This window comes from Lobosporangium transversale (genome assembly GCF_002105155.1).
Source record: "Lobosporangium transversale strain NRRL 3116 chromosome Unknown BCR41scaffold_17, whole genome shotgun sequence".
In the NCBI taxonomy this organism is placed as follows: Eukaryota; Fungi; Mortierellomycota; class Mortierellomycetes; order Mortierellales; family Mortierellaceae; genus Lobosporangium; species Lobosporangium transversale.
Genome location: NW_019028995.1, coordinates 749926 through 776219, shown reverse-complemented (window position 1 = coordinate 776219; position 26294 = coordinate 749926). Strand labels below are relative to the sequence as shown.

Below are 26294 nucleotides of genomic sequence, written 5' to 3'. Positions count from 1 at the left end.
GGAATCAACACTAGCCTCCATGATGATGCGCCAGAGCATCAAATCATCGCTCAATGTGTCATAACGCACTGTTTTTTTTTTTTGCCATTGCCTCTTTGAGCTGCATTCGAGGCTGGTTCATTAATAATGCGGTTTGAAATACAAGGCGATATCCCACTGAAGGAAGATCAATCCATCGCGAAGGCTGCAGGTATTTCTGCTTTATCACGTGACTGAGCTTAGTGAAGCAGCTTCAGCCAAAATAACTTTTGTTGAAGGCGTTAAGGCATTAGGAGTAGAAATACACATCTCTTCATTCCTCCCATCATTGATCCTCACCATGTTCGCAACTAGACGTCTGCTAAGCGCCGTGACCAAGAAGGTACAGCTCACAGCTGCCAGATTGCTAGTTTGTCAGAAAACTTTGGCTTGCAGCAACACGCATTGTATTTAAAAAAAAGACAAAGGATAAATCACCCGAACTCTGCAGATCTCGGAGACTCGTTCCGAAATGTATGATGCATTTTTGTATATCATAATTTGCAACATCTAATCTAATTCACAACGTTTATAATGACAATGATAGACTACTGGTCTCTATGGTTTGCCTGTTCATCCTGATCCTCGTCCTCACCTCATCACCATTTATAATGATACCCTTAAGACCTTGGAAAAGTTTCCTGATCATGCTGTCTATCGTCAAGCTACCACTGCACTGACCACCCACCGCTTGAATATTGTTCAGAGTATTGAAGATATTGCCAAGATCGAGGAGGCTTTAGACGCTGGCCAGATCGAAGAGGTTGTTGTTCAAGCCGTGGAAGAGCTCAAGTTGGCGGACAAGATGCTCGAGTGGAGGCCGTAAGTGCGACTATCGAAATACATTAAAAAAAAAAAAGCCAGCCACATGTAGCCTACCAACTTGTTACTAATATGTCACTTGTCTTGCACTCTTATAATATAGTTGGGAGCCATTAGAGACTCCTGTACCAAAAGACCAGTGGAACTACAAGTACAGCGAGCACAATTAATATATGAATCAGACAAACAGGGAAGAGAGAAATACGATTATGTTACAGAGAGAAAAATAACACGAGTGCATTTTTAGAGCAACATTAGGACAGTATGATAAATTCAATACACATCATGTCTTATTATACTTCTACCCTGTAAGCATCTACTATCTTGCGAATGGTTGATGTTATTTTTGTTATTTGCTATTTTAATTCAAATTTATTCTACAATCAAGATCCACGCGAGCGCCATTGCGCCGTCAAAGATATACTGTAACGTGAATCTGAGGATTTAGCGGACTGGAAATCGTGAGATTTGGAAAGACGATAATCAGAAATATCATGCTCAATCATAAGCTCAAAGGTGGGATCTTTAGCAAGAACATTACTGCTACCACTAGCCTTGTGCACAAAATATAAGAAAGCCATGCTGACTATTCCACTAATAAGGAAAATAACATCAAACCTATTAGGCCCAAAAAAAAAAAAAAAAAAAAAAAAAGTTAGCAATGGAATCAATGTAATCCTGCAACCAAAAGTATATATGTATAAATATACCATCGGTGATAAAAATCAAATTCCAGAGCGCCAAGTGAATCGGAAATGATGGACCTGTACTCGATAGGGAGACTCTGGCGCATGGTAAGAACAGAGCTCAAGAAATAAAGGCCCATAATATGTGCCAAGAATAAAATGATATTGTTGGAAGAGATATGTCTTGAAAAGGCACGAAAAAACTTGGATAGCACCTGCAACAGTCCACGTATTGATAGAAAGATCATGAGTCCAACAAAAAAGAAACTGAGTTGCTGCGACCAAAACCGTACATCAATCTTCATATTAGTGTACGAAATAAACTTGCTGATAACAGCAGTGATAGGATCTGTTGACCCAGCTCTACTGAACAAAGTGTTTATGAGCGCCTACATTGTGTAAAATAATCTGAATGTTAATTGAACTGACAGTATACCAAGCACAAAAAAAAAAAAAAGGTAAGTGCAAATTACCATCGCCAGTTTATAGACGCAGTAAATTGAGAAAATATAACCCAGGAGGTTACTATATTTGCCTTGCCATGTTTTTGAATACTCTAATCGCGCCTGGAGAATACAGAAAACAAATTAGATATTTTGCAACAAACTGGGAGTTATAAAAAGGACCCAAAGACAGTATTGTTCGGACCTTTTCGACATATAGGTCATCAATATCCAGGAACAATTGCCTAGATATTCCTTCCAGGGCAGCCAGTTCCTGTTTCAGACCCTGCAGATCTGGAGACAAGTAGAAAGTCAATATGACGTTACAGACCATAAGCAGAACAATAAAGGTTATAAATGTTAATCAATCACATCTTACCCTCCATTCCAGAACTGCCCGAAACGGTACCGAAAATCTTGCGTACAAAGCCTCCAACTTTGGACGCGTTTGGCTATACCGGAAGAGTTGGCAGATATTGTTTCAATGAAGACTTATTCATGTTATTACATATACGTTGACCAACAGCTATTACCAACTACTTCTTATGGTTGACTCACATCAAGTGCTCCAAGCCTAGTCTCCTGGAGCATAATTTGCTTCTTTTTCCTTGCAATCATCTCCAGGGTTTGCATACACTTTTTTTCTGCAAGTTGGATATCGACATCCGTGACTTGACTAGATTTTTGACAAATTGAAACAGTATGTGGATTATAAGCTCTTTGTCAATAAATTTGGTTTGAATCTCTTAATGTTCGTGGTATAATTACCGTAAAAAGAAAAACAAGTTTGAATACGGGCCATTGACAGCTCCAAATCCAGAGAGGATGGCGCTTATTGTCACTCCGATAATTCCAACCCGCGACATCCCCCATTCCATAGAGAATATTCCTAAGGAAGTATTATACTTGTAAGCGCGTGTAATCTATAGATCATCATGCCAATGACCGATCAAATACGTTCGCTAACCTGGAGTAGGGAACCCATTCCCGACCTTGATAAAGAGGTAAAAGTATATTGACCATATGGCAGCTGCGATTGGCAGCGCTTTTTGAGTTGATATCCCTAAAACGCATGCTCAGTAGATGTCAGCATCGGGAATATGGCTGAATCCTGATCAAGACATGGCTAATATTTTAACTAACCTGTATTCTGCACAATGAGGACGCATTGATAGTACGGAATGATCACAATGACAAGTCCTAGCATGGCATACAAAATGAGCCTCCAAAAATACCAGCGGGATCTATTTGGTTATATGAGTACAGACCGATTGAAATTTGTAAATAATGTTTCCTTTCTTTTAGCCTCATCTTGTCCATCAATCCATGGACATTTCAATGACAGAGAGCATACTCGCGACTGAACATTCCGAGGATTTCGAGAATAATGAGCTCAAAAAGCAGACAGCTCCAAGTCAATGTGAGTGCAAACACAACTTGAACGAGCATGCCACCTTGCCACCATTTTTGCTTGCGCCTGTATGTACTTGTGGGGAAGACTGAAAGAAGGAATTCCTGGTCGGAACTGTTGGAAGCATAGTCACGCACAAGACCCTGAACGAGAAACTGCCATGCGAGTGAGAAGAACAAGACCTGTGAACCTAGAAGGAGCAAGGCTTCAAAAATGGAGCCAACAGAGAGTTTCATGGATGAGAGTACATGGTGCAAATGAAGAACCAAAACCTACAAAATGTTTATTAAATAATCCAGTCGTAGGTGTTACAAATGCTCGAATCCATATTGACAAGTATCACCACCAACCTTTAGTGTCAGCAACAAAGTACATGTGCGGTTCTATTGATAGACATGCCCGTCACAGCAAAAAAAAAAAAAAAAAAAAAAAAAAGATAGCACCATCGCTTATTTGTTTCATCAGTCTCATGTCCTGGACTGTCGGTGGACGAAATCCATCATTACCATCTTTCATCTCAACATCAAATCGCTTCTCTAATTCATCAAAAGAGAACCACACATCATCCGCAGCAGATCCAGTTGCTTCATCACAGATACAGCTCAGCCAGAAACAACACACCTTGTTGACCAGCAAGCCAGGCAACAGTGCGACTTCTGTTCAACCAATTGACCGGATATCATCCGAAGCTAATTGGCAACAGCAACAGCAACAGCAACAGCAACAGCAACAGCAGCGGATCAGAGAATCTTCAAAGCTGTCCAGACGGAATTCTTTCAAGCTCGCCAAGAGAATAAGTTCTAGTTCGCTGCTTCCGTCCAACTATACCAATAGAAAAAAAAACTTATCTTCCTCTTCTGCGCAGAGAAAGCCCCTCTCTTGGTTGTCCATCTGCTCATACGTAATGGTCTTGAGAGATCAAATTATGGCACGTAAAGGTTATTGGCTCCGCAATGGTGCAATTCTGGCCTTTTGTCTGACTTTATTCTTCTTCGTCATGCTTCCTCGAAGACAAACCAACACCCACGACGATAGTGCTATCGGTACGTATGGAATGCCTCAAGATAAAAAGATTCAGGGGTACAATTTTCCAGCTATTAATTAATTTTGATTCTTAAAATCTTAGACTCTTTGCATGATAAGGCTTTGGCAACGTGGCCTGCAGATATCACATCAGAACACTGCACACTTCCTCATCCAGGACGACCTCTAATTCAATATGTGCTCATGATCGACGCAGGATCATCAGGATCACGTATTCATGCCTACAAGTTCAACTACTGTAAAGCAACGCCTGAGCTAGAGAGTGAGCTTTTTGAGCAACTCAAGCCTGGTTTGTCATCTTATGATGAGGATGCAGAAGGTGCTGCAAGAAGCTTGGACCCTTTACTCGAGTCTGCTCTTAAGGCTGTGCCCAAGTATTTGTATAAGAGCACACCTATTGCAGTTAAAGCTACAGCTGGACTAAGGCTCTTGGGTGAGGCCAAATCCACAAATATCCTAACAGCTGTTCGCAGGAGATTAGAGACTCAATACCCATTCCCTATTATTAAGGAGCAAGGTGTTGCCGTTATGGAGGGATCTGATGAAGGTTAGTTTGAGGCAATTCAATATCAGGAGTTATAATACGGCTTTTTTTTTTTTTTTTTTTTTTAAAAAAAACTCTTCTTTATTGATAATTGCATTTCTATGATAGGCGTATATGCATGGGTTACTGTAAACTATCTTCTGCGAAGAATCAGTTCGCTCGAAAAGAGCCCAACTGTCGCAGTCATGGATCTAGGTGGAGCTTCTACGCAGATTGTTTTTGAGCCCAAGTTGATCAATGGACATTCTATTGCGCAGGGTAACCACCGTGTGTCCAAAAGCTTCAATGGAAACGGCTATGTTTTATTCCAGCATTCGTACCTTGGCTATGGACTCAATGAGGCTCGACGACAGATTCACCGCTTCGTCGTCGAGAACCCCATCCCCAACGTTCATAACATCAACCTGGAACAGTATGAGTATCTTCATCCCTGCATGCCTGTCCACACACGTATAACATGGGATTATGATGGCAATGATGTCACACTAATTGGAGTTTCAGATCCCGCTGGAGAATGCAGGCGCGTTGTGGAGGCTATCTTTTACAAAAACAAGGCTTGTAACCAGAGTCCATGCTCCTTCAATGGTGTTTATCAGCCATCGCTCACTACATCTTTCGATTCCGACATTTATGCATTCTCATACATTTTTGACCGAGTCGCACCTTTCCGTCTCGGAAGCGACACTCCAACGCAGGACATGACCTTGGGAGAACTTGCAGAGTTGACCGATCGTGTATGTGTAGCGGATGAGAATGATTTTGAGGAGTTTGAGAATATTGCAGAAGCCAAGAAGGAGCTTGGTGAAGTTGCAGAAATGTGCATGGATCTGAGCTACATCTATGGGTTACTTGGATATGGCTATGGCATCTCTAAGGAGCGTAAAATCAATTTGGCCAAGAAAATCCGAGATTATGAGACAGGCTGGTGTTTGGGTGCTAGTATTGAGGTTCTACAAGATCGCTGGTTTGTTGGCGCATAGACTTCTTGACATTTAATGACCTTTGATAAAGATAGATTGATTCTCTAAGTGGAGACTCCCTTTTGTGAATAAACGATAACCTAATTATTTCTAAAACCTCTTTAGCCTCCACCATCAGTGGTGCTTAAGTATAAATCATTGGTATCATAAGTCGCCGATGATCTCTGGTAATCAGTATATTGTAGTACATTTTGTAAAAAGCAATAATATCCATGGTTCTTGTTCGCGATCCTTTACAAGCGCAAGCATTAAAAGTACATAGAACATGTATCCTTTAATTAATCAATTTGACCGTGAATTGCTATTTGAGTTCTACCATCTTTATTGCGTTGCTTCACTTATGTATTTGGTTGATCCTCCATAAGTACGCTATTGCTGCCTGCGTATGTCGCGGTCATAAGGGTCTATCATAGGTCATCTGTTGACATCGGGAATACAATAAAGACACCACTTATTATGTCTGATCAGAGCATGAGGAGCATGGCCATAAATAGCGCATTCGCAGGCCGAATCAGAACAGTCGTTATAGTCGGTCGGTAATAGATTGACTATGGGCTTGACTGTCGTGACAGGAACGATGTCTGTTATGGGAGCAAATGTTGTGTGTGAGGTGATCACAACAGCATTCTTCGCGGGCTTGATGTCACCGACATTAAGACTATGCCTCAGCGAGGGCTCATGTCTAGCTCGGTGGTGAAGGATGGGTGTTGCGGCTGCAGTGAACACGAATGTGCTCAGAATATCGAAGAGAAGAATTGCTTTAGCAGTTATTATTGAAGGGAAAAACGGCATGATGCTGAATGGTTGAAAAAAGTGTTAATGAAATAGTTGTGCAGTAGTAAAGAATGAGTTTATATGGTATCCTATGGCAAATCCAATTTAACAAACTTTGTGTTTGATATCAGATACCAGTAAGAAACCACTTCCGACGGAGCATTGGCGCCAAGGATTTAGCTGATCGTCTAGTGAGTGATCCTCGTCCTTCTGGTGGTGATGAGGGATGATATGATAGAAGAATGGGCTTGATGGCTTTGCACCACTTAGAAATAGGCACACGTGTGCACGTCGAGTTTTTGTTCATGTAGTTCATGTAGTTCATGTAGTTCATGTACAGTACATGTAGTTCATGAGTGCATTCCGGTGGCACAGACAAAAAAAAACTGGAGACAGATATTTTGCGGGGTTAAAATATGCTCCCCACAGCAGCAATTATTCTTTTGCGGGCAAAACATTGTCATGAAATTTATAGTCACCAGCATGCTTTTTTTTACTTCTTTTTCTTTTTGTTGCTTTCTACATTCATTCCACATTCATTATTCTCTAAATTCCTCTTTACTTTCCAAGTCTTTTTTTACCCTGCTGCCCATTTGTGTAATGAAACAGGTGTATGATGTTGTTCACCAAAACTAATATCACCAACACCACCAAGGCTCCCAAATGGGTTATCCTAGTCGTATTTTGTCTCGCCCAGTTTATTGATGTCGCCAACCTGTCCGCTGTCAACATTTCCTTGCCGACTATCAAGACAGAGCTCCACTTCTCGGAGAACCAGCTGCCATGGATTGTCAATGCATTCACATTGACCTTTGGAACTTTTTTGTTGATTGGTGGCAAACTTGGTGACAAGTATGGCCATAAGCGCTTCTTCTTAATAGGCCTCCTTTGGTTCTCGGTCTGGTCCTTGGTCTGTGGTCTGAGCCAGAGCGTCATACTTTTATGTATCGCCCGTGCGATGCAAGGGTTAGGCGCTGCTGCTACCATCCCCAATGCCTTGGCACTGATTCAATTCACTTACACCGAAGAAGTGGAGAAATCGAGGGCACTCGCTGTGTTCTCAAGCAGCGGAGCATTAGGGTTCGGCATTGGTTTGGTTTTGGGTGGTGTCTTTACAGCGACCATCGGCTGGAAATATATTTTCTACATGTAAAAAATTCTACCATATCACTCCAAACACCACAACATCAGCTCGCTATTGCTCATGGTCTTCATTGCTACAGTACAAGAATTAACACAGCAGAACTTCTTACTTTATCTATTAACAATAGATCAGCTATTATGGGCGTATTGGTTGCTGTGGTCGCATTTTTTGTGATTCCAGAGTCTAGTCCTGAACTACGTGCCAATGTCAAATTAGATATTGCTGGTGCCATCACTATTACTGTCGCTTTGCTTGCCATTGTCTATGGCATCTCCGATGGCCGTTGGTCGTCTGTTCCTGTGATTATCTCCCTTGTTTTGGGCATACTTCTATTGCTTGCCTTTGTTTGGATTGAAAAGAAGGTTGTCTCGCCCATGCTTCCCATGTCAATCTTCCGTACCCGTATGTTTTCTGCGATGTTAGTTGTGGGGGCACTGTACCAGACTTGGTATTTAGTTTATAACTTATACTGCACCCTCATCTTCCAGGAGGTGATGGGCTATGGAGCCTTGAACACCGCGTATGCATTCTTCCCTCTGGCTTTCCCAGGATTAATTTTAAACCCTTTAGCTGGTCATCTGATTCCGAAGGTTGGGGCCAAACCCTTGCTGATGCTAGGAACTGGATGTATGGCAATCTCTGCCGCGCTGTTTGCAGTCGCAGATGCCGATACAGGATATTGGCCTTTGCCATTTCCCTCAATGTGTATTGGCGAAATTGGTATTGCAATGACATATACCTCCGCCATGGTAGCGGCCCTGACTATGGCTAAGTCTGGCGAGCATGGGCTTAATAGTATGTAAACTATTTGGGCTTTTGGATGGTTGCTGAGTTTAATCCTGTATTATAACCTGACATCTGAATATTTCCCTTTATTTATTGTACATGCTTTCTTGTCTATTCAAGGCGCCGTATTCTCGGTGGCTATGCAGGCTGGTTCTGGTGTCGGGCTCGCCATAACTAACGCGATTTCTGAAGCTGTCATCAACTCAACGGGAAGTCATCTTAAAGGCTATCAAGTTGGTTTATGGGTGGGATTTGCCGTTACGTTACTTTGCGTCCTGATTACCTTAGTATTTGTCCCCTCGAAGGCAACACTAGAAAGGAAAAGATTGGCTAGGGCAGAGGCTGCTTCTGAGAGGGAAAGAGTCGAGGATGGTGAAAATATAGAAGGCTATAGAAACGACATCGAGCAATCGCCGGGGAAAGAGAAAAAGGATCCTATGCTCGAGACGTCTTTCCAGGTCTAAACTGGGGTTAGGGATGATATGTTTTTTCAGGAAACTTTGTTGGCATGAAGACTTTTTAAGGTCCACATGAACGCGAGTTTCCTTTTTCTCATCCCTAGTCTCCTTTGTACTTTATCATGTATTTGTATTAGTGTTCTCCTCGTTCACACACTGTATAAAATATAATTTGATCCACAAAAAAACCACTTCAAATGATGTTATTGTCACGAAATTGTGGCTTGCGAAATTTGTGACGTTCAACGTAAACTCATTCTTTATCATTTATCACTTGCCAAAAAAGAAGCTTCCTTCTTCATTTTTGTCCCTTCCCCTTTTTCCTCACTTTTTATTTTTTTATATTTCTGCTTAAAAGAGCCGACCATGTCTGATGAACGCGTAGGAAACTGGGTGAAAAGAGAAAACGTCTTTTCTCAGGACCCCCTTTCGTGGGCCTCGGAACAAAGGGTGTACGAATGGCATCCAAGCTACACTTTGGGAAATGCTCCAAGCGATCCTGCCCTTGAGGAGGAGCTATTTTCTGAAGAAAGCAGAGTAAATTCAGGAATAAACTTCAAAAATTATGCGCATATGAAAATCTCGATTAAGGACGGGCCGCCGGATTTATTGCCACTTCAGACTGTTAGTAATTATGCGGATGTATCATGTTTGTTAGAGCTTCACACGGTGTATCCTCTTTCTTTCTTTGACCACTAGATTTTTCTAAACCCATTATACAGTTTAATGATGCTAGCCTGCATCCAATAATCGCGGAAAATGTCGACAGGATGAGATATAGTGAACCAACTCCAGTGCAGGTAAAAAAAAAAAAAAAAAAAAAAAAAGCTTAAGCAATCATTTATTTTTTGCCAGGTCATTCATATCTGTGACTAAACGTTATTACATGCCCTCATATACTGCTGGATAGAAAAGCGCCATTCCCATAATCCTTCAAGGATATGATATCATGGCTTGTGCTCAAACTGGCTCCGGTAAAACAGCCACTTTTTTAATTCCTATTATCTCCAACCTTGTATCTAAATTCGAACGAGGTCGCTTAAACATCATCCGACCCCAGTCAAGAATGCCATTCAAATCATCACCTTTACTCCTGGTAATATTGCCAACCCGTGAGCTGGCTATTCAAATATTCAAAGAAGCACGAAGAGTAAGTTGTACAATCCTCAAAGCTTGCTATCGGCCCCTTACGATGAAAACGTGACAGAAGAAATAAGAAAAGTAAGTTTAATCTTTCACCTGTTTAAACAGTTCACCTACAGGACGCCATTGCGTCCCGTAGTAATCTACGGTGGGGCAGAGCCTCGGGTCCAAAGGGAACAAGTCGCCAAAGGCGCTGATATACTCATTGCCACGCCTGGTCGACTAAAGGATATGATGGAAAGAGGCATCATTTCATTAAGTCATGTCCGTCATGTTGTTCTGGATGAGGCTGACAGAATGCTAGATATGGGATTTGAACCCCAAATCCGTGCTATCATCCAAGCTTCCGATCTCCCACGAGACGAAAGCCTTCAAACATTAATGTTTAGTGCAACATTCCCCAGACAGATCCAAAAGCTCGCATGGGATTTTCTGAAACACAATTGCTGCAGGATCAGAGTTGGACGGTACGGTTGCTTGATAAGTTTGACATCTTACTCTTCTTTCTTTGCTTGAGCTGACCTGATGAACTTTTCGTACTTTTTATTTTTTATTTTATTTTATTTTATTTTATTTTATTTTATTTTATTTTATTTTATTTTATTTTATTTTTTTGTATTGATTAGTATTGGAGGCACAACGAGCGACATTACTCAACGTATCATTAAGCTTCACGAATATCAAAAGAAAGAAGAATTGGAACATATTCTTCTAACTTTCCCTCCTGCAAGAACAATGATATTTGTCGAAACAAAACGGACAGCTGATAATCTCGATGACTATTTGTACAACAAAAAATTTCCAACGTGTTCCATCCATGGAGATCGTACCCAAAAAGAGCGAGAACTTTCGCTTAAGGCGTTCAAGTAAGAATTATTATATACGGAGCGTCTATATCCATACCTCATGCATATCGAATAAGATGTTGCAGAGTCATAATTGCTGACACTACTTCCGATGCTTTTTTTTTACCGTCTATAAAACTGTAGGGAAGGCAAAAGCCCTATCCTTATCGCCACAGCAGTAGCATCTCGCGGACTAGATATAAAGGATGTTATGCATGTTATCAATTACGACCTCTGTAACGATATCGACGAATATGTTCACAGGATCGGGCGCACAGCCCGTGTTGGGAACCAAGGGCTCGCTACATCATTCTATACAAGTTACAACGAGCCCTTGGCACCCCAACTTACCAAGCTCTTGATTGAATGCAAACAGGAAGTTCCAGACTTCTTGAGAGATTTCATCAATCCAAACACGTAAGTATACAGGATAGTGCATTTACTTGGCTGGATATTTGTTCACATCCAACTAACCAACCCAACCTTCTGCTTACTGAATTTGTATTCACAGAACATATGAAACGGAGGACTTTATTGATGAACCCACCACTTCAAATGCTGACTTTCATGGTACCTGGGATAAAAATCCTAATTGGTGATGACTGTCTTTTGAGTCGCCTAGTCATTCAACATATCTGCATCATTGAAGGCTACCCTGCTGAATAAAAAATAAAGAAAAGCTAGTGTTTCTGTGTGTATGACACCACCACTGTCTGATTTCCTCTGCCCTCTGCAACGCGTGGATGTCATCTGAAGGCATAGCCAAGTGTGTGTGACATTGTGACTTCCTTAAGAGCGTGCGAAATGAAATTGAACCTGGGCACTTTATTTCTCATCTTCCATCTTCTAAAGCTCCATAAAAGTCTTCAATTGCTCGCACCATCTCTACATAAAAGGGAATAAGAACAAGAGAAAAGAAACGAGAGGGCAAGACGGAAAGGCCGCTTCTCAATCTTTTTTGTTTGTTAGTTTGTCTGTAGTCATTTCCTTATTTGCATTCGACAATACCATCGCCATGGAGACGAACGTTTGGGCCAAGCTGTACTCTGTCATGGCAACGCACAAGGTGCAGCCAAACAGTACGACGCCACAGATACGATTCGGCAAATGCTGGAAAGCGGTCCAGGTACGTGCTCTTCCCCTCTTTCTTTTTTTTTTTTTTTTTTTTTTTTTTTAAAAAAAAAAAGGGACTTATCAATAAAACGAGAAGCGTTGTCGTAGAGGCTGCAAACTATTTCATTATTATTTTATCCTGTAATACTGGGGTCAACGCTTATTGATTTTTTTTCTCATACTCCATGTAATAAATATTTCTTCTTTTCTCCACTTCAGAATGGATTCTCCACACCTGCGAAGCGTAGTCTTCACGTTCAACAAACAGAGATCCCGATGCGGTTAAAGAACATGGTAGATCTTCTTGTAGGCGAAGAGTCAGGCCTAGGTGATGCAGGGGCAACAGGCCCTTGCATGGAATATCTGCTCAAGCATGATGTCCTTGCCGTGCTAGTCAATAATTCAGAAGGCGATCAACCTAAAGGTATCATGGGTGAGACCATCAGAACCATTGCATCCATGATCAACCTATTGGATGACCGGTTTCTAGTCCACAATGCGGTCCACAAACCCACTGTCAAATTGCTGCGGACATGCGCGTCAGGAACTGAACCACAGGGCGAGAGTTATCATGAAGACTTGATCGAGCTCATGTACAACATTTGCTCTAAAATCCATGGATATCCCGAGCTCCTTAACATCTTTTTCCATGACAAGCAATGGCTCACCGTCCCTCAGAGAGTTGCTGCAAGGCGGATTCAAAAAAACCTGGAGACAATGGAAATGCTAAAAAATTTACGAGTATCTACTAGTGAAGGTTCATCAGAGGAAGAGCTAAAAACAAAAGAACATGAGGTGTCATCTTTAGACCAGGAATCAGCAATCGGGCGAGGAAAGGGATCCCCAAAGTCATCAATAACATCCACAGAAAACACGCATGCTATTCCCCAAGTGGCCCCAACCCCTAAGAGTGATTATGAATTTCTTTTATTCACTTACCTCTCGAAGTTTGTACATCGTGAAGGCAAAGGTGGTGATTTTGCAAGGACTGGTCTACTCTTCATCATGGAGCTCGCCACTGGGTCATTGGGAGAGTATATCATGGAGACAGACTTCACCTCATTTTTGAGCGCAGGCGTTGGAGCTTCATATTCTCAGCTGCCACGTAAGCTGCTTGTCCGAGGTGGTCCCAACATCATTAATAGCATGGTTGGCACTCTAAACGATCGCATGCCGCCAACGGAATCGGCCCTATCCAGGAGAGCCGATATTGAAGTGTCTACCTCAACTGACTTTCAATCCAGACTGGATGCCTTCTTGAAGCTTCTTGAATTCTGTCAAGATATCATGATGCGCTGCCCCAATAGTGAAATAGTGAAATCACTCCTAGTCACATTCAAGGCAGTTTTTCTAGAAAACATTTTGTTTCCATCTATCATGGAATGCTCCGATATGGATGGCAGCTCTGTTGCCGTAATAAGCTATATTGATTTGATTCTTCAGGTACTGGAGCACGAGGCTTTGGTTGATTTGGTTCTTGGGTTCCTGATGTCGTCTGAGGACGATGACAATCGTGCCAAGGCCACTCCACAAAATTTGGACGATGCCTTTGCCGAGGTGCAGAATCTACAAAAAACATCACCCTATTTCACTGCCACCAACCGTTTTACACTTAAGGATCTGATCCTGTCGCGTCTCAAATCCCGATCTCAGCCAACTGTCATTGCAACATTGAAGCTCTTAAACACCCTCATCACTCGCCACTGCAAATATTCACTCAAGTTGCTCAGCATTCAACTAGATAACAAGGCTACATCCTTCCGTGACTTACCAGGTCAGTCGAACTTGCAGGATACAGAGCTGCCGCTTATCAACCACCATATCCACGAACTTGATCTCTTTTACGCCCTCATCTCTACTATCAACCCTCGCAATACTTCTGAAGTTTTCTGCAATGGATATGAATCGTATCTGCGGGATGCTGAGGCTGCAATCGAGATGCATCAATGCTTTTTGAGGAGCAAAGAGATTGATGGTAGTGAGGTGACTCCTGGTCAAATGTCTGCTCTGGAGCACAAGAAACTTCGGCGTCGCAGTATGAAATATGGACAAAAGATGGACCTTCCTGATGATTTGTCCGGAGAGGCTTTCATTCGTGACAAAGAAAAGAATGTGGAGAGCAAGGCAGTATTTGACAGCTGTGATAAACCCAAATCACGCCCTGCACCTATGCATCGCCTTCTTCCCACAGATCCCCTGCTGCAGATCTTACTAGGAATCCTGTCACACTTTTTCGCCCATAGCGTGGAATTGAATCTGGCTCTGACTGGTGTCATTACCTCCCTGGCTGTGTGTCCATACCGATCATTGGAAGGTTGGCTTTTGTTCAAGAGTTCTGATGTGAGGGAAATAAGAGAGAGTGAAATGTTTACCACGGATCCCAGCGCTCAAGGAGAGACCCCTACAGGAACTCAGTTCGAACTTGGTGATTCGGAGGACGAAGACACGCTACCTTCGTATCTGGCTCGAAACAACAGTACTAAATTCAATAAAGCCAGTGCTGAAGCTACATTCCAAGCTGAGGAAGCTTCTAGCGTCACTCCCTTCAAGTCATTCCCTCCTTTCTTCACCATGCTCAAGACATTGACACAGCAAGTTGACTACTATCGCAGTGAAATCGATGGGTTTGATGATTTCTTAACAGATCGACGTCGCACCTTACTGGTCGCAACAGAGCTCAACAGCGCAATCCACAGTCCAGGACTGGCGGACCCGTATCCCGCCACGGACTACTATCAGCAATCTCACCCGAGTGCCCCCTTTGGATCTAACGAATCTTTTGTCAACAAGGCCGCAGGGAGCGGAATTAGGTCAGGAGCAGGGACTCCAAATATGCCAACAGGATCACCAAACAACATGGCTGGATTCATGAGTCCACGTTTCACAGGATCATCAAACGTGCATAACATTATGCCTCGCACCAGCAGTCTTCCGCTGCATGAAGCAGCGCAGGCTTCATCGTCTCATCCACTTAATACTACTCGACCAAGAAAGAGCAGTTCACCAGTCAGTCTGATGTCGTCGCCCTCCAACATGTCCTTTTTAGACCCCTCTAGCGCTAAGTGGACAATGGGAAAGCCTTCTAACAATGTTACATCCAGTAGTAGTATAAACACAAGCAACAGTACTTTGTTCCAGGGCAGAGCAGACTCAGATATGCAACACGGGGGCAGTGCATCTACCACAGCATTGCCAATCCCAACCCATCCATCACGAGCAACAACAGTATACTCTGCTTCAGCATCCTCATACTCGTCCTCTGTCCAATCATCAACTTCCACGCGAAATACAATGGCTAGTGGAATGGTGGGTGTTACTGGCGAGGCGGTCACATCAGTAGCAGGCACTCAGCCTTCGTCATGGGGATCTTTCGGATCGAAACCCAATCCTGTCCCTAACCCCATACTCCTCAAAACCATGGAAACTATGATGATAAAGCCTCTGTTCCCAGATGGGTTTGTGAATGACTCGGACAGCGAGGCCGAAGAAATGGATGAACTAAGTGAGGAAGGCGACAATACTGAGGATGGTGCTACTGTAACAACGGAAGATGGAAGTAGCTCAAAGAGTTCAAAACGTCCGAGTCGTAAGACGCGTGATCCATCAACCAGCTCCATTGGCATTGATACAGCTGATTCTCAGCAGCAGCAGCAGCAGCAGCAGCAACAGAGCGCCCATCGTAAAAAGACTGTGACATTGGGTCAGCTACTGACAAATGTGGTGATCCTGGAAGAAGTGGTCAAGGAAGTTGTGGCAGTTGCGCAGGTGCGTAGAGGTCTGGGTGTGGATAAGGTGCGATTTTTGTAGATCAAGACAGAACAACAACATCCAGAACAGGAAAAATAAAAAAAAATAAAATAAAAAAAAAATAAAAAAAAAATAAAAAAAAAAAAAAAAACTGTAAAGTGCTATCAACTATGTTGTAAGAAATAATAATGCTTCATTTCTTCTTACTAGTGACATTAAATTTGAAGTAAATTACATCGCCATCCTCAATAACATAGTCTTTGCCCTTGGAATAATATTTGCCGGCCCCTCTAACTGCAGCCTCAGAACCTAGTTCTTCCAAATCCTCCATTTTCATAACCTGTTACGATGGAAGATGCAGCTTTGGTGTTAAAAATAAATGCTTTGCCTGGAAATTGGCTTTGGCTTTTTCTTTTTTTTTTATCAAATTTACCTCGGCCATGATGAACCCACGTTCGAAATCACTATGGATGACGCCAGCGGCCTGCGGAGCCAAAGTATTTTTTCTGATGGTCCAAGCTCGAACTTCATCTGATCCGGCAGTGAAGAACTGTTGTAGGTTCAAAGCTTCTCTGCCTCGGACGATGATCTCTGGAAGAGCTGAGACAATAGTAGCGCCGGCTTGGGCAGAGGCGTCGTCCAGGACTGTCTGTTTGTCTTGGGGTGAATCGTTGAACAAAGATAATTGGTTTTCGAACGATCCAGAGAACGGGATTACCAGATCACCAGGATGATGCTGATCAACCCACTCTCGGACTCTTTGGATCGATTGATGCGATCCCTTATGTAGGTTAAGGTAGTCATGTTCGCTGATATTGACGAGATAGATCATTGGTTTGGCTGTCAGGAGATACAGTTGATTGATGACCTCAATCTCCTTGTTTGTCCAATCTCCTGTTCGGATGTCCTTACCCTGGTTAGCCACCCAATCCAGCAACTTTTCAATCACAAAGAAGTCATCTCGTTTCTTTCTTTCGACTACAGATCCCGCAGTTCCAGATGGTCCTAAACGTGTCGCGGCTGGCCTATATTCTTGAAGGACCTTTTCTAACCAATCGATATCCTTCAACAATAATTCATCGTGAATAGTTTCCAAATCTCGAACAGGATCGACGGATCCATCAACATGAGTCACTCCAGGGTCTTCGAAACCTCGGCAGAGATGAAACAACGCATCAACAGACCGAACATGATTCAAGAATGCATTCCCGAGCCCTTCACCTTGAGCAGCGCCTCGGACAAGACCCGCAATGTCAATGACAGTTAAATAAGCCGGTGTTTCTTTTTGTGGTTTGAAATGGCTCACAAGCCATGCAAATCGTTTATCTGGTACCACTACACGAGCTTCTGATGGGTCGATAGTGCAGAATGGGAAATTCTCGGCAGGTACAGCACTGTTTGTTAAAGCATTGAAGAACGTCGATTTCCTGACAGTAATAATTACAGTAGCAAATCAGAAACATGTCTTGTGAGGTCGCATTACTTTATATATATATTTTTCCTCTTTTTGCTTTTTCTTCCTCCTTTACCCGATATTAGGTACTCCAAGGATCCCGACTAGTAATATAAAACAACACATCAATCAATAAATGCTCTATTAATGCACTGATTATACTTCATCTCCTTTCCCTATATTGTAATAAAATGCTTAGTGTTCCCTCACTTACTTTTCAAATTATTGGAAGGTCTACCTAGAAGTGCCTTTTCTTCTACAGGGGACGATCCTTTCTTGGAAGCCAGTTTTGCATAATAAAGATGCGTGGAAGTTGTAAAAAACAGCAGTCTTTGCCCCATCAACATATGACGTCGCAAAATTGATCCATGTCCTGATTCTGAGCTTAGTCGCAGTCCCGACCGCAGTCCCGGTCCTATAGAATGATGTGCTCGGCTACAGTTCACTGGCCAGATCCTGAGGGCCTCTCCAAATACTGTTTTAATACTTAAAGATGACATTTCTAATAACATGTAGTTGTATCAAAAGAAACTGTCGAAGTGAAGAAAAGAAAAAAAAAAAAAAAAAAAAAAAAAAAGCTATTCCAAAGCCACAAAAACATGATTCCGAGACGATTTTTTAAGACTGAAAACTTTTTTTTGGCAAGAAAGGGCATACAAAGATAGAGGTCGGTATTCATTTCATTTAGAGTTATCGTAAAAAAAAAAGTCTATATGCTGGCTAAAAATAAAAAAATGTATATATGTGTAGATAATAGCTATTTTACATGTACTCAACTTCACGACCGTGCCAATCTCTCTGTCTGAGTGCACCCACTCGTGAGAATGTGCTCATTTGGATACCAACAAGAGCCTGTGCATGTGCCATAAAAACTTGATCGACCATCATAGGCCCAAAGACACCCAGTTTCTCGGCCGTGCCCATCTGGTCATGATCCAGATATCGCCATCCAAGATCTGAAAACTTCTTAAGTTCCTCTGGTCTCCTTTCATTCGTTGCTACAAAGACCGGTAGAATCTTGGAGAGCTCCATAGTCGGATTGAGTCTCTTTTGAACTTCATCAATCCGTTCTGCAATCTGCTCTGTCGACGGCAAGCAATGAACCATCCTAGGACCTTGGAAATTACCCTCACAGTAGGCTGCAAAATCGCCTCGTCGTACATGGATCGCCAAGTAGCGGTATTCTTCTGACTGAACAAGCTCCTTGGTCTCAGGATCGATCGCTGGATCTGGCTTGACTATATTTTTGCTCAAGAAATCTCGTACATGTGATTCGAGTTCTTCAGTGAAATACAAGTGTTGGCCAAAATGCTCCCATTCTGACTTGTCCTTGACTACAATCTTGTAAGTGTTTGAAATGCAGAGGTACTTTTCATCCGAACGTGGTTTCAGAAGCGAGGTAACAGCTTCTAGCCTGGTGACGTCCTGTTCCAGAGGAGAGAGCGTCAAATTGAATTTCCACTGTTTCAAAAACCCCTTGGCTGTGAAATCGATCGTTCGTTTCGAGCCAAAGCCGCAAGTGATCCCGCACTGCAATTGGTTTAGCTCGGCAATCTCTACATCCCTCAATTCATGGAATTCAATCACTTTGATCCCCGTCTTCTCTGTGAATTTTTTCAAGTCCAAGAACTTTGACCAGGGCTGATTCTGTTTGGATTTGTCGTGGGAGGAGGCAGTGATGGGTGGAAGAATCAAGGTCCGGTCTAAAGCCCTTGCAACCTCCATTCCACGAAGCATACCATAAAATTGGTTTGTGATGCCTGCATAGGGTAGATAGGTCAAGTATTTTGTCGAGTCTTGCTTGTTGAATGTTTCCTCAAAGGGTACGGCTGGGGCCATATTTTCTACTTCCTCATCTTCTTCTGTAGTGTTGGTGCTACCATTGTTGAGAACGTCTGATAGTGGGCTCTGTGATGAATCATTGGACGTTTCATTAGAAGGGAATTGGTTCTGCTGCTGTTGTTGCTCCTGTTGTTTATCAACTATGTTATTATCAACTGGGCGAGGTAATGCTGCGCGGGGTCGACCATGGCTCATATAGGGATTGCTGTCCTCTTCTTGACTGATATAGATATTATCTGATTCCTTATCTGATCTCCAGCGAGATCTTATAACAGCAGGACAACCTTCTGATGATGATGAGGATGAGGATGATACTTGGCAGGATAACGAGTCGGATGTGGCTTGATTGAAAGGCGAAGTAGTGGTGATATGAAGGATAAGCATGGACCCAGAGGAGACAAGAAGGATGAGTGAGAAAAGGAACAAGATACGACGTTGACCATGACAACGTCTCCCTGAGGATGGATACTTGGCAGGTAACCCAAGTGTATACTTCGATGTTTTTGGTGAGGAAGTCATATCTTCTCTCTCGATGGATGGATGGATGTATATATGCGTGAAGTGAGAAGTGGAAGATTAGAATGAGAGGAAGGATAAATGGTGAATTAAATTTATGAATGAATGAATGAATGAATGAATGAAAAGAAGGAAAAAAAAAAAAACTGAATCATGGACTAAATATGCGATCTATTTCAGGAACACAAACGCTGTAGACCCTCTTCCTACCACTCACATTCCACTTAGACTCCTCAAATACATGAATGATAAAAAAAGAGTAGGTATAGAAAAATCATGCAGAAAGGGGTCCGAACTTTTTTTTTTTTTTTAGTCTAAGACTATCTAAGCGATGAATTCATTGTTGATCACGATGATGTTACCTTTATCTTCCCTTCCTTCATCCATATCGTTTGTTCATCGTCCATACATACGCACCGGACTGTCACTGTCATTCCTCGGAGTGAATATCCATCATTGACAATCTTGCCTAATCAAGTCAAGCCAAAAAGTAAGGAGAATGTGTTACAAGTTTTTGAAATTAATGAAATGTAATTTCTGTGTCCAGAAGAAAAAGGGGCAAACGGGATAGCCAATGGTACGCCAGTTTTATATCTTTTTGCCCCTTGCACAAGGCAAAAAATACCTCTCTTCCTGTCATGTAATGTACAGTTTATGTACGGCTGTACAGGTGGACTCGTAACACATCTTACACATCTGCTCCAGACCAGATAAACATGAACATGTATACAACGTTACCCAGAGCCAGGTGCAAGCACAACAAAAAGCCATTTTACTGCCTTTTTCTTTTTTCACACATCTTCCCCAACATTGCTTTCTTTCTTTCATCATCCTTTCATTTCATTGCTATCTTATCTACGTAAGTAAGCGTCATCGGAATGTTAATATTTGCAATTATTTGGTAGAGAGCCTGGGGACAACGATAAAAAATATTATCATACCCTTGTCCTTCGGAGGCTATTTGGATGATATGTGAAAGACCATTGGAAATTACCAGTTGCTACAGAAGACAGAGCTGACTTTCCTCTTGTCTGCCGCCGTGGAAAATCCTTCGCACTGGAAAATCTTGACCCAACTTCCTCTTTTTGAATCTACCAATCACTTAAACAGGCTCAACGACTCATGAACGATATAGATCCAACATCATAATGAACAGGCAGGACAGGACAGATTGACAAGATGTACCTGTATTTGGAGTCCCGAGTTGCAGCAAGACTCAATCAATGGTCGAGATACTCTGTCTTCGTTGAAATTTCCATTTCAACACATCAAATAAGGATTTGCTCTGACGGTCTCAGCAAACTTATCGAGCTCATTGATGTAAAAGTATCAGATGAAAAGGTTCGAAACTGCCCACAGCTTCTACAAGAGATGTGGCTCCATTACTCTTCCTCTCTCGGGTCTTGATCTTCAATTACTGTTACGGGTACCTGGCTGCCGCCAAACGATTTCAAGCGCAGGCCGCGCCATACTTCAGATTTGTCAAAGATGTATTCTTGGCACTATTTAGAAAACTAGATGACCAGCTGCAACAACATATGCAACCACGTCGCAACAATTTGATGAGAGAGCTCGTTGGAATTCAGAATAAGATCGTCAAACATCCGGGACAGTTTTCATCATGTTCCTCTATTGGGAACGTTGAAGCAATTCCTCGGTCCCTTTATTTGTTTCAGCGGCGAAACGAGCGATGCTATCATCAAACGATGCATCTGTACATGGAAACATGTAGGAAGCCATGGTGCCATCAATTTTCGTGGAAACATTTAAGGGTCGCCTTTTTTTCTTGACCGCCTCCTGCCTAAGCTGCCAAACAATTACCTTCCTGGGTGTCTCAAGGGTGAGATAACGACGGTAGAATACAATGAGCATGAGCAACTTGGAAATACATATAGGGACATCGCAACCCATAAATTCATGGAAGTATATTTCAATGCTAATTCAAAGCAAGGAAACAACAGCGTTCTTCCGTTTTACTTTCTATCGCCATATACCTTGGCCTAGATATCATCTTTACTGTTCGCATTAACGAGCAAATCTATCTCATTTTTGTGTAGGCAAGAAGCTTCTCATCTTATCCGCATTATGCTTTTTTTTTTTTTTTTTTTTTCTACACGCCGTCCGACTCCAATTAGAATTGTTGTATTAAGGGAGCAGGAGAGACATCACTTGTACTAGGGGCTATACTGTCCAGGAAAACTGATGAGGAGCACTAATATGAACAATCAAAAAAAAAAAAAAAAAAAAGATACAGCTACCAAGCTTTAGAATCACTGTCTTCCAGGAGCCTATATCAGTGTGAAATTATTTACCCAGCAGAAGTGATTAGTTACCAAGCGATGTGCCCAAGTCCTGACTTAAAGATTGAAGGGACTCAAAGAGTTGCCATCGATGTCGACAACGGCTTTGTACAAATCTTTCCTCATCATCCATGTCAAGACCCTCAATAAACTGAAAAAATTCATGGGACGAGCAGATACTGAACAAGATAAAAAAAAATAGTAAGAAAGCAAGGCCAACATGATACGACTAAAAACTAATCTGGAATAATCTGTTCAACAAATAAACTGTATTTTACTTATGAAAAAAAAAAAACTTCAGTACGTATGTTAAGTACATCAGTATAGGTTACTGTTATATAGAGTCCTCGCCAGAAAGTCATGAACAAATATATTTGTCACGTTTTTATATTGAATAGAATACTTCCATTTTTGGACATCAAGAATTTTGAGAATTTTTTTTTTTTTTCTATTGTATCTAATTCAAAAAAATATGTGCTTTTCAAGCTTCGTACGTAAAATTATGTTTTTGCAAATATTAATTCAAATTGAGTACTTTAAAAATATATTTGTTCATGACTTTCTGGCGAGAACTCTACGTTACCTTTGAAAACCTTTAGATCTAGAATGATGGTAGAATTAAACGTATAAAAATTTGCATCATCAAGGGTAGAAGCGGCGTTGCTTTTTGATCCATCGATGTCGCCTCTTTAGCTCCTTTCAGTAAATCCCAGTGCATTGTTGAAAGCTCGCACTTTTAAACTTATGGTTTTTAAGGGAGAGATCTGAAGGGATTTTGAAGGGCTACAGAATCATGATGCATTAAATTCATGGTTAGAAGGCTCTAAAGGTTTGAGTCGGTTCCCGTGTTCCTTTCTCGCTTGTGATTTTGCGTATAATCGCGCTTTTTGTAGGCAACAGCCACGAATACCAACCAATAGAAATTCATAAGCGAACACGATAATCGAGAAAGGAACGCGGCTAATTATATCGAGGGCGAGGGATCGAGGGCGAGGGATCAAGGGCTGAGAAAAAGCCAGTAGGAAAAGATTGAGAGTGATCCTCGACTATTCGAGTATAAATATGTATCCCATGAGCTTCTTTTTCTTTTTTTATTGTTATCACCCAAGCTCACCTCCATCGGATTTCTAAACTGCCCTAGTACTTTAAAACAATGAAAGTCATAAAGTTCTGCTCCACCAACATCAAGGCTTGCAACTGGACCCTCCTCAAGTATGTCATCCCAATGGCTGCTATTGCTACAGTTGTGCTGGCTGCAGGAGCAGCCCGACCATTCGTCACTGTAGTGGACCGACCATTCGTTACTGTAGTGGACCGACCATTCGTCACTGTAGCGGCAGGAGCTGACCCTGTTCTAGAACCAAAAGGCAAATCTGCTCTCGACTTTCAATGTCCCGTACCGCATGGATTCTTCAAAAACCCAAAAGATTGTCGAACCTATTATCAGTGCATATGGGGCACTACTCACCTGAGAGAGTGTCCTATTCACCTTCATTGGGACGATAACATTAAACGATGCGGCAATCCAGAACATGCTGGATGTGACTAACATGGACTCCTCACTTTAGTCATTACAGCCACAAGGCCACATAGACTATCAAATAAACATCATCATAGCAGGGATAAAATGGCTTATAGCAGCTTAGCGTTCATAGCGACGTTGCTTTTTGATCCTTTGTTGTCTGTCCCATCACCCATACAAATGCAGAATTCTAGTCATCAAAAGTCATTCAATGATTTCGGAATTTCGACATTCTCATTCCTTTCTCCAATTTGATCTTGCTTGTCGACAATGAAACTTACGTAGTGAATTCGACCATCGACAATGTCACTAATACTACAATGTTAATGAGCTCCTGTCGCTAATTGAAAATTTAGATGAATGCCAATTATTGACATCTCATTGAATGACATTTGAAGAAAATCAGAACTTTGCTTTATTGTTTTTTTTTTTCTGTTCTTCAGTAATGTACGACCTCCTTTCTTGCGATGAAGCTCCTCTACCCTTCGTGGCATACTTTCATATAGCCCATGAAGGAAGTCAGGTGGAATAGTTGTCCTGATATCCTGTAGTCTTTCCATAGTTCATCTAGATCCTTGGCACCTTCTCATATCCCTTGAGCCAATGATCCATGTAGGCCCATACATTCTCGATAGGGTTGAGGTCAGGAGAATTCGGAGGCCACTCCAAAGTGGTAATGTGTGACTTAATGAAGAACTCTTTAACCATCCTACTCGTATGAACACCTGCATTGTCCTGCTGAAAAATTAACTTTTCAGGGTCCTGGCCATATCACTTCCACGAGCCGAGGACATAATCTTGTAGAACATTAACATATAAAGAGGAATCAACCGTGACAGGGATCCTGCAACCATCGCCAACACCATGATAAGTGATACAGCCCCACCACATAAGTTTGTTATGCGCTCCCCTTGATCTCTCTCTAACATCCCGATCTTCTAAAGTCCTGTGGCCGGGTCGCCTATATTGTGTTCTTCCTCCTAAGGACCCCAGCCTTTCAAAAAGCTTTTCGTCCGAGAACATCACTCGCTTCCAGTCATCAACAGTTCAGTCAAGGTGATTGAGGGCAATATTCTTCTTTTTCGCAATCTGCATTTTTGTCAGCCTAGGCTTGAATGGGCGGACATAGTTTTTCAAACCCTCTGATTTTACATAACGTCGGGCAGTCTCTATACTGACATGCACTCCATGGCTCGATCTGATGTATTGTTGAACTGCTAGAATGGATCTAAGTTTCCCCGTATCAACCTCGCGTGCAATTATCCTCTTGGTAGCAGGGGAAACCAATGAGGGTCTGCCCATTCTGGGTTTAGGAATATTGTCCTTGACGTCTCTCCTGATCCTTATTGCCGATGAAATAGAGATACCAAGTTGCCTTGCCACTTCGCTTGTAGACTTCCCTTGTCGAAGTAAGGCCTGAGCATGTTGTACTTTTCCCATAGAAAGCCTCCTCATAATGAATACTAAGCGATGTGGAATGTTAATTGTAAGTAGAGGTGTATGAAGATATAGCTGAAGGTAACCTTGGTAGAAAAAAGAGAAGTGAAAAAGCATTTTTTGCAATCAATATTCAGAATCATCAGTAGTCATTCAATAGACAGGTCAAATTGAAATTGGTTTTATTTCACAATGAAGTCATAATTAGGAATGAGACATGAAAGTAATCATGAGGTGTGGGGAACAAATGCACTACTCCAAATGTATTAGCCACATGCTAGATGAGAATGAAGAAAAGGAATGAGAATGTTAAAAATTCAAAATCATTGAATGACTTTTGATGACCACTGTAAGTACAAAGATTTTGGATAGACAAATAGGTAGATAGAAGAGTAAGTGAGAATAAGATATGGGTCTATACACTATCAAGTATCTATTTGTCTACCTTGGAAACGATACGGGTCCATTCTGTAGTCCCATGTTGTAGGTAATGGCGTGTATTTTGTCACGTGGCTCTGCGTGCTGTGAAATGTGGAACACTGAAAGTTAATCTTATCATGTTCAAAAGAGGATATATTATATACGTTCCTTAGCTATTTCCCATGCAACGCCAGTATTTTTTACTGTACCTGGCATGTCATGGATGCATGGTAATGGAAGTATGGCTGTTCTAGGAAGTACTGCTTTCTTCAGGCATCTTATCCACAATAGTGACATAATGATACAGCATCACCAGCATACAATGCAACAAAGCAAGGACGAAAATGTATCGTGCTGCTTCCCATACAGCAAATGCGCTTCTCCTTCAAACATTTGATGCAATGATTATCTGCGCATGGGAGCTTAGCCTAAGATGTGATGATCTAAATGAAACCGCGCAGGGCCTATCCACAAATGAGCTGAAAGGCTATCCGAGGAGCAAGTGAATAAGCGATCTCAGTTTAACGGGATCCTTTTTAGCAATGCTACTCTACATTGAGTTTTTACCTACCACCAAGCTAAGAATTTTGGGCACATTGGGGAGCCTTGGTATGAATCACTATTATTTGTCAAGCTAGAGGGACAAAGAATTACATGCAGAAGCTCTTGCATCTTCATTGCAACTTCAATCACGCCTGAACTGAGCAGATATTTCATGCTGTCATGACTTCATGGCTAGTGGGCGCTCCTGACCAGAAAATCCGCTGGATACCTACAAATCTTCCCCAAGGGTATAAAACAAAAGCGCCTGCCTGGGAGGGCTAGGTAAATCAATGTCAGTCAACA

At 42.0% G+C, this 26294-nt stretch overlaps 10 protein-coding genes across 10 annotated transcripts; 6 read left to right on the top strand and 4 right to left on the bottom strand.

The window, feature by feature from the left end:
- The first annotated feature begins 274 nt into the window (after window positions 1-274).
- BCR41DRAFT_336304 (ETC complex I subunit conserved region-domain-containing protein) lies at window positions 275-1141 on the top strand. The gene is made up of 3 exons (XM_022022027.1): window positions 275-361; window positions 566-840; window positions 944-1141. Exons 1-3 carry the CDS (start codon window positions 320-322, stop codon window positions 1008-1010), a joined length of 384 nt encoding a protein of 127 aa, XP_021881776.1. The 5' UTR covers window positions 275-319; the 3' UTR covers window positions 1011-1141.
- Window positions 1142-1173: 32 nt separating this feature from the next.
- On the bottom strand, window positions 1174-3679 carry BCR41DRAFT_353270 (Golgi pH regulator-like protein). Its single transcript, XM_022024109.1, has 10 exons — window positions 3324-3679; window positions 3113-3213; window positions 2937-3032; window positions 2738-2858; window positions 2528-2645; window positions 2349-2421; window positions 2175-2263; window positions 2000-2092; window positions 1551-1915; window positions 1174-1458 (listed from the first exon to the last, which is right to left on the bottom strand). Exons 1-10 carry the CDS (start codon window positions 3614-3616, stop codon window positions 1224-1226), a joined length of 1584 nt encoding a protein of 527 aa, XP_021881775.1. The 5' UTR covers window positions 3617-3679; the 3' UTR covers window positions 1174-1223.
- A 626-nt stretch (window positions 3680-4305) lies between these two features.
- Window positions 4306-5948, top strand: BCR41DRAFT_370588 (nucleoside phosphatase GDA1/CD39; the record flags this gene model as incomplete). The annotated part of the gene is made up of 3 exons (XM_022026546.1): window positions 4306-4423; window positions 4507-4971; window positions 5077-5948. 3 exons carry the CDS (start codon window positions 4306-4308, stop codon window positions 5946-5948), a joined length of 1455 nt encoding a protein of 484 aa, XP_021881774.1.
- Window positions 5949-6362: 414 nt separating this feature from the next.
- BCR41DRAFT_396108 (hypothetical protein) lies at window positions 6363-6740 on the bottom strand (the record flags this gene model as incomplete). Its single annotated transcript, XM_022028781.1, has 1 exon — window positions 6363-6740. The coding sequence occupies one exon, from the start codon at window positions 6738-6740 to the stop codon at window positions 6363-6365; it is 378 nt and encodes a 125-aa protein (XP_021881773.1).
- Window positions 6741-7219: 479 nt separating this feature from the next.
- On the top strand, window positions 7220-9287 carry BCR41DRAFT_421999 (major facilitator superfamily domain-containing protein). Its single transcript, XM_022030094.1, has 3 exons — window positions 7220-7871; window positions 7994-8661; window positions 8773-9287. Exons 1-3 carry the CDS (start codon window positions 7336-7338, stop codon window positions 9114-9116), a joined length of 1548 nt encoding a protein of 515 aa, XP_021881772.1. The 5' UTR covers window positions 7220-7335; the 3' UTR covers window positions 9117-9287.
- Window positions 9288-9420: 133 nt separating this feature from the next.
- Window positions 9421-11792, top strand: BCR41DRAFT_353264 (P-loop containing nucleoside triphosphate hydrolase protein). The gene is made up of 7 exons (XM_022024108.1): window positions 9421-9734; window positions 9833-9910; window positions 10021-10260; window positions 10362-10720; window positions 10880-11119; window positions 11243-11515; window positions 11610-11792. The coding sequence occupies exons 1-7, from the start codon at window positions 9477-9479 to the stop codon at window positions 11695-11697; spliced, it is 1536 nt and encodes a 511-aa protein (XP_021881771.1). The 5' UTR covers window positions 9421-9476; the 3' UTR covers window positions 11698-11792.
- Window positions 11793-11934: 142 nt separating this feature from the next.
- Window positions 11935-16049, top strand: BCR41DRAFT_421997 (Retinoic acid induced 16-like protein-domain-containing protein). The gene is made up of 2 exons (XM_022030093.1): window positions 11935-12224; window positions 12431-16049. Exons 1-2 carry the CDS (start codon window positions 12114-12116, stop codon window positions 16016-16018), a joined length of 3699 nt encoding a protein of 1232 aa, XP_021881770.1. The 5' UTR covers window positions 11935-12113; the 3' UTR covers window positions 16019-16049.
- A 102-nt stretch (window positions 16050-16151) lies between these two features.
- Window positions 16152-17752, bottom strand: BCR41DRAFT_305343 (cytoplasmic protein; the record flags this gene model as incomplete). Its single annotated transcript, XM_022020788.1, has 4 exons — window positions 16152-16298; window positions 16392-17385; window positions 17488-17515; window positions 17626-17752. The coding sequence occupies 4 exons, from the start codon at window positions 17750-17752 to the stop codon at window positions 16152-16154; spliced, it is 1296 nt and encodes a 431-aa protein (XP_021881769.1).
- Window positions 17753-18073: 321 nt separating this feature from the next.
- BCR41DRAFT_353261 (GDP-fucose protein O-fucosyltransferase-domain-containing protein) lies at window positions 18074-19880 on the bottom strand. The gene has a single exon (XM_022024107.1). The coding sequence runs from the start codon at window positions 19770-19772 to the stop codon at window positions 18174-18176; it is 1599 nt and encodes a 532-aa protein (XP_021881768.1). The 5' UTR covers window positions 19773-19880; the 3' UTR covers window positions 18074-18173.
- A 3292-nt stretch (window positions 19881-23172) lies between these two features.
- On the top strand, window positions 23173-23719 carry BCR41DRAFT_386374 (hypothetical protein). The gene has a single exon (XM_022027785.1). The coding sequence runs from the start codon at window positions 23223-23225 to the stop codon at window positions 23616-23618; it is 396 nt and encodes a 131-aa protein (XP_021881767.1). The 5' UTR covers window positions 23173-23222; the 3' UTR covers window positions 23619-23719.
- Window positions 23720-26294: the final 2575 nt, after the last annotated feature.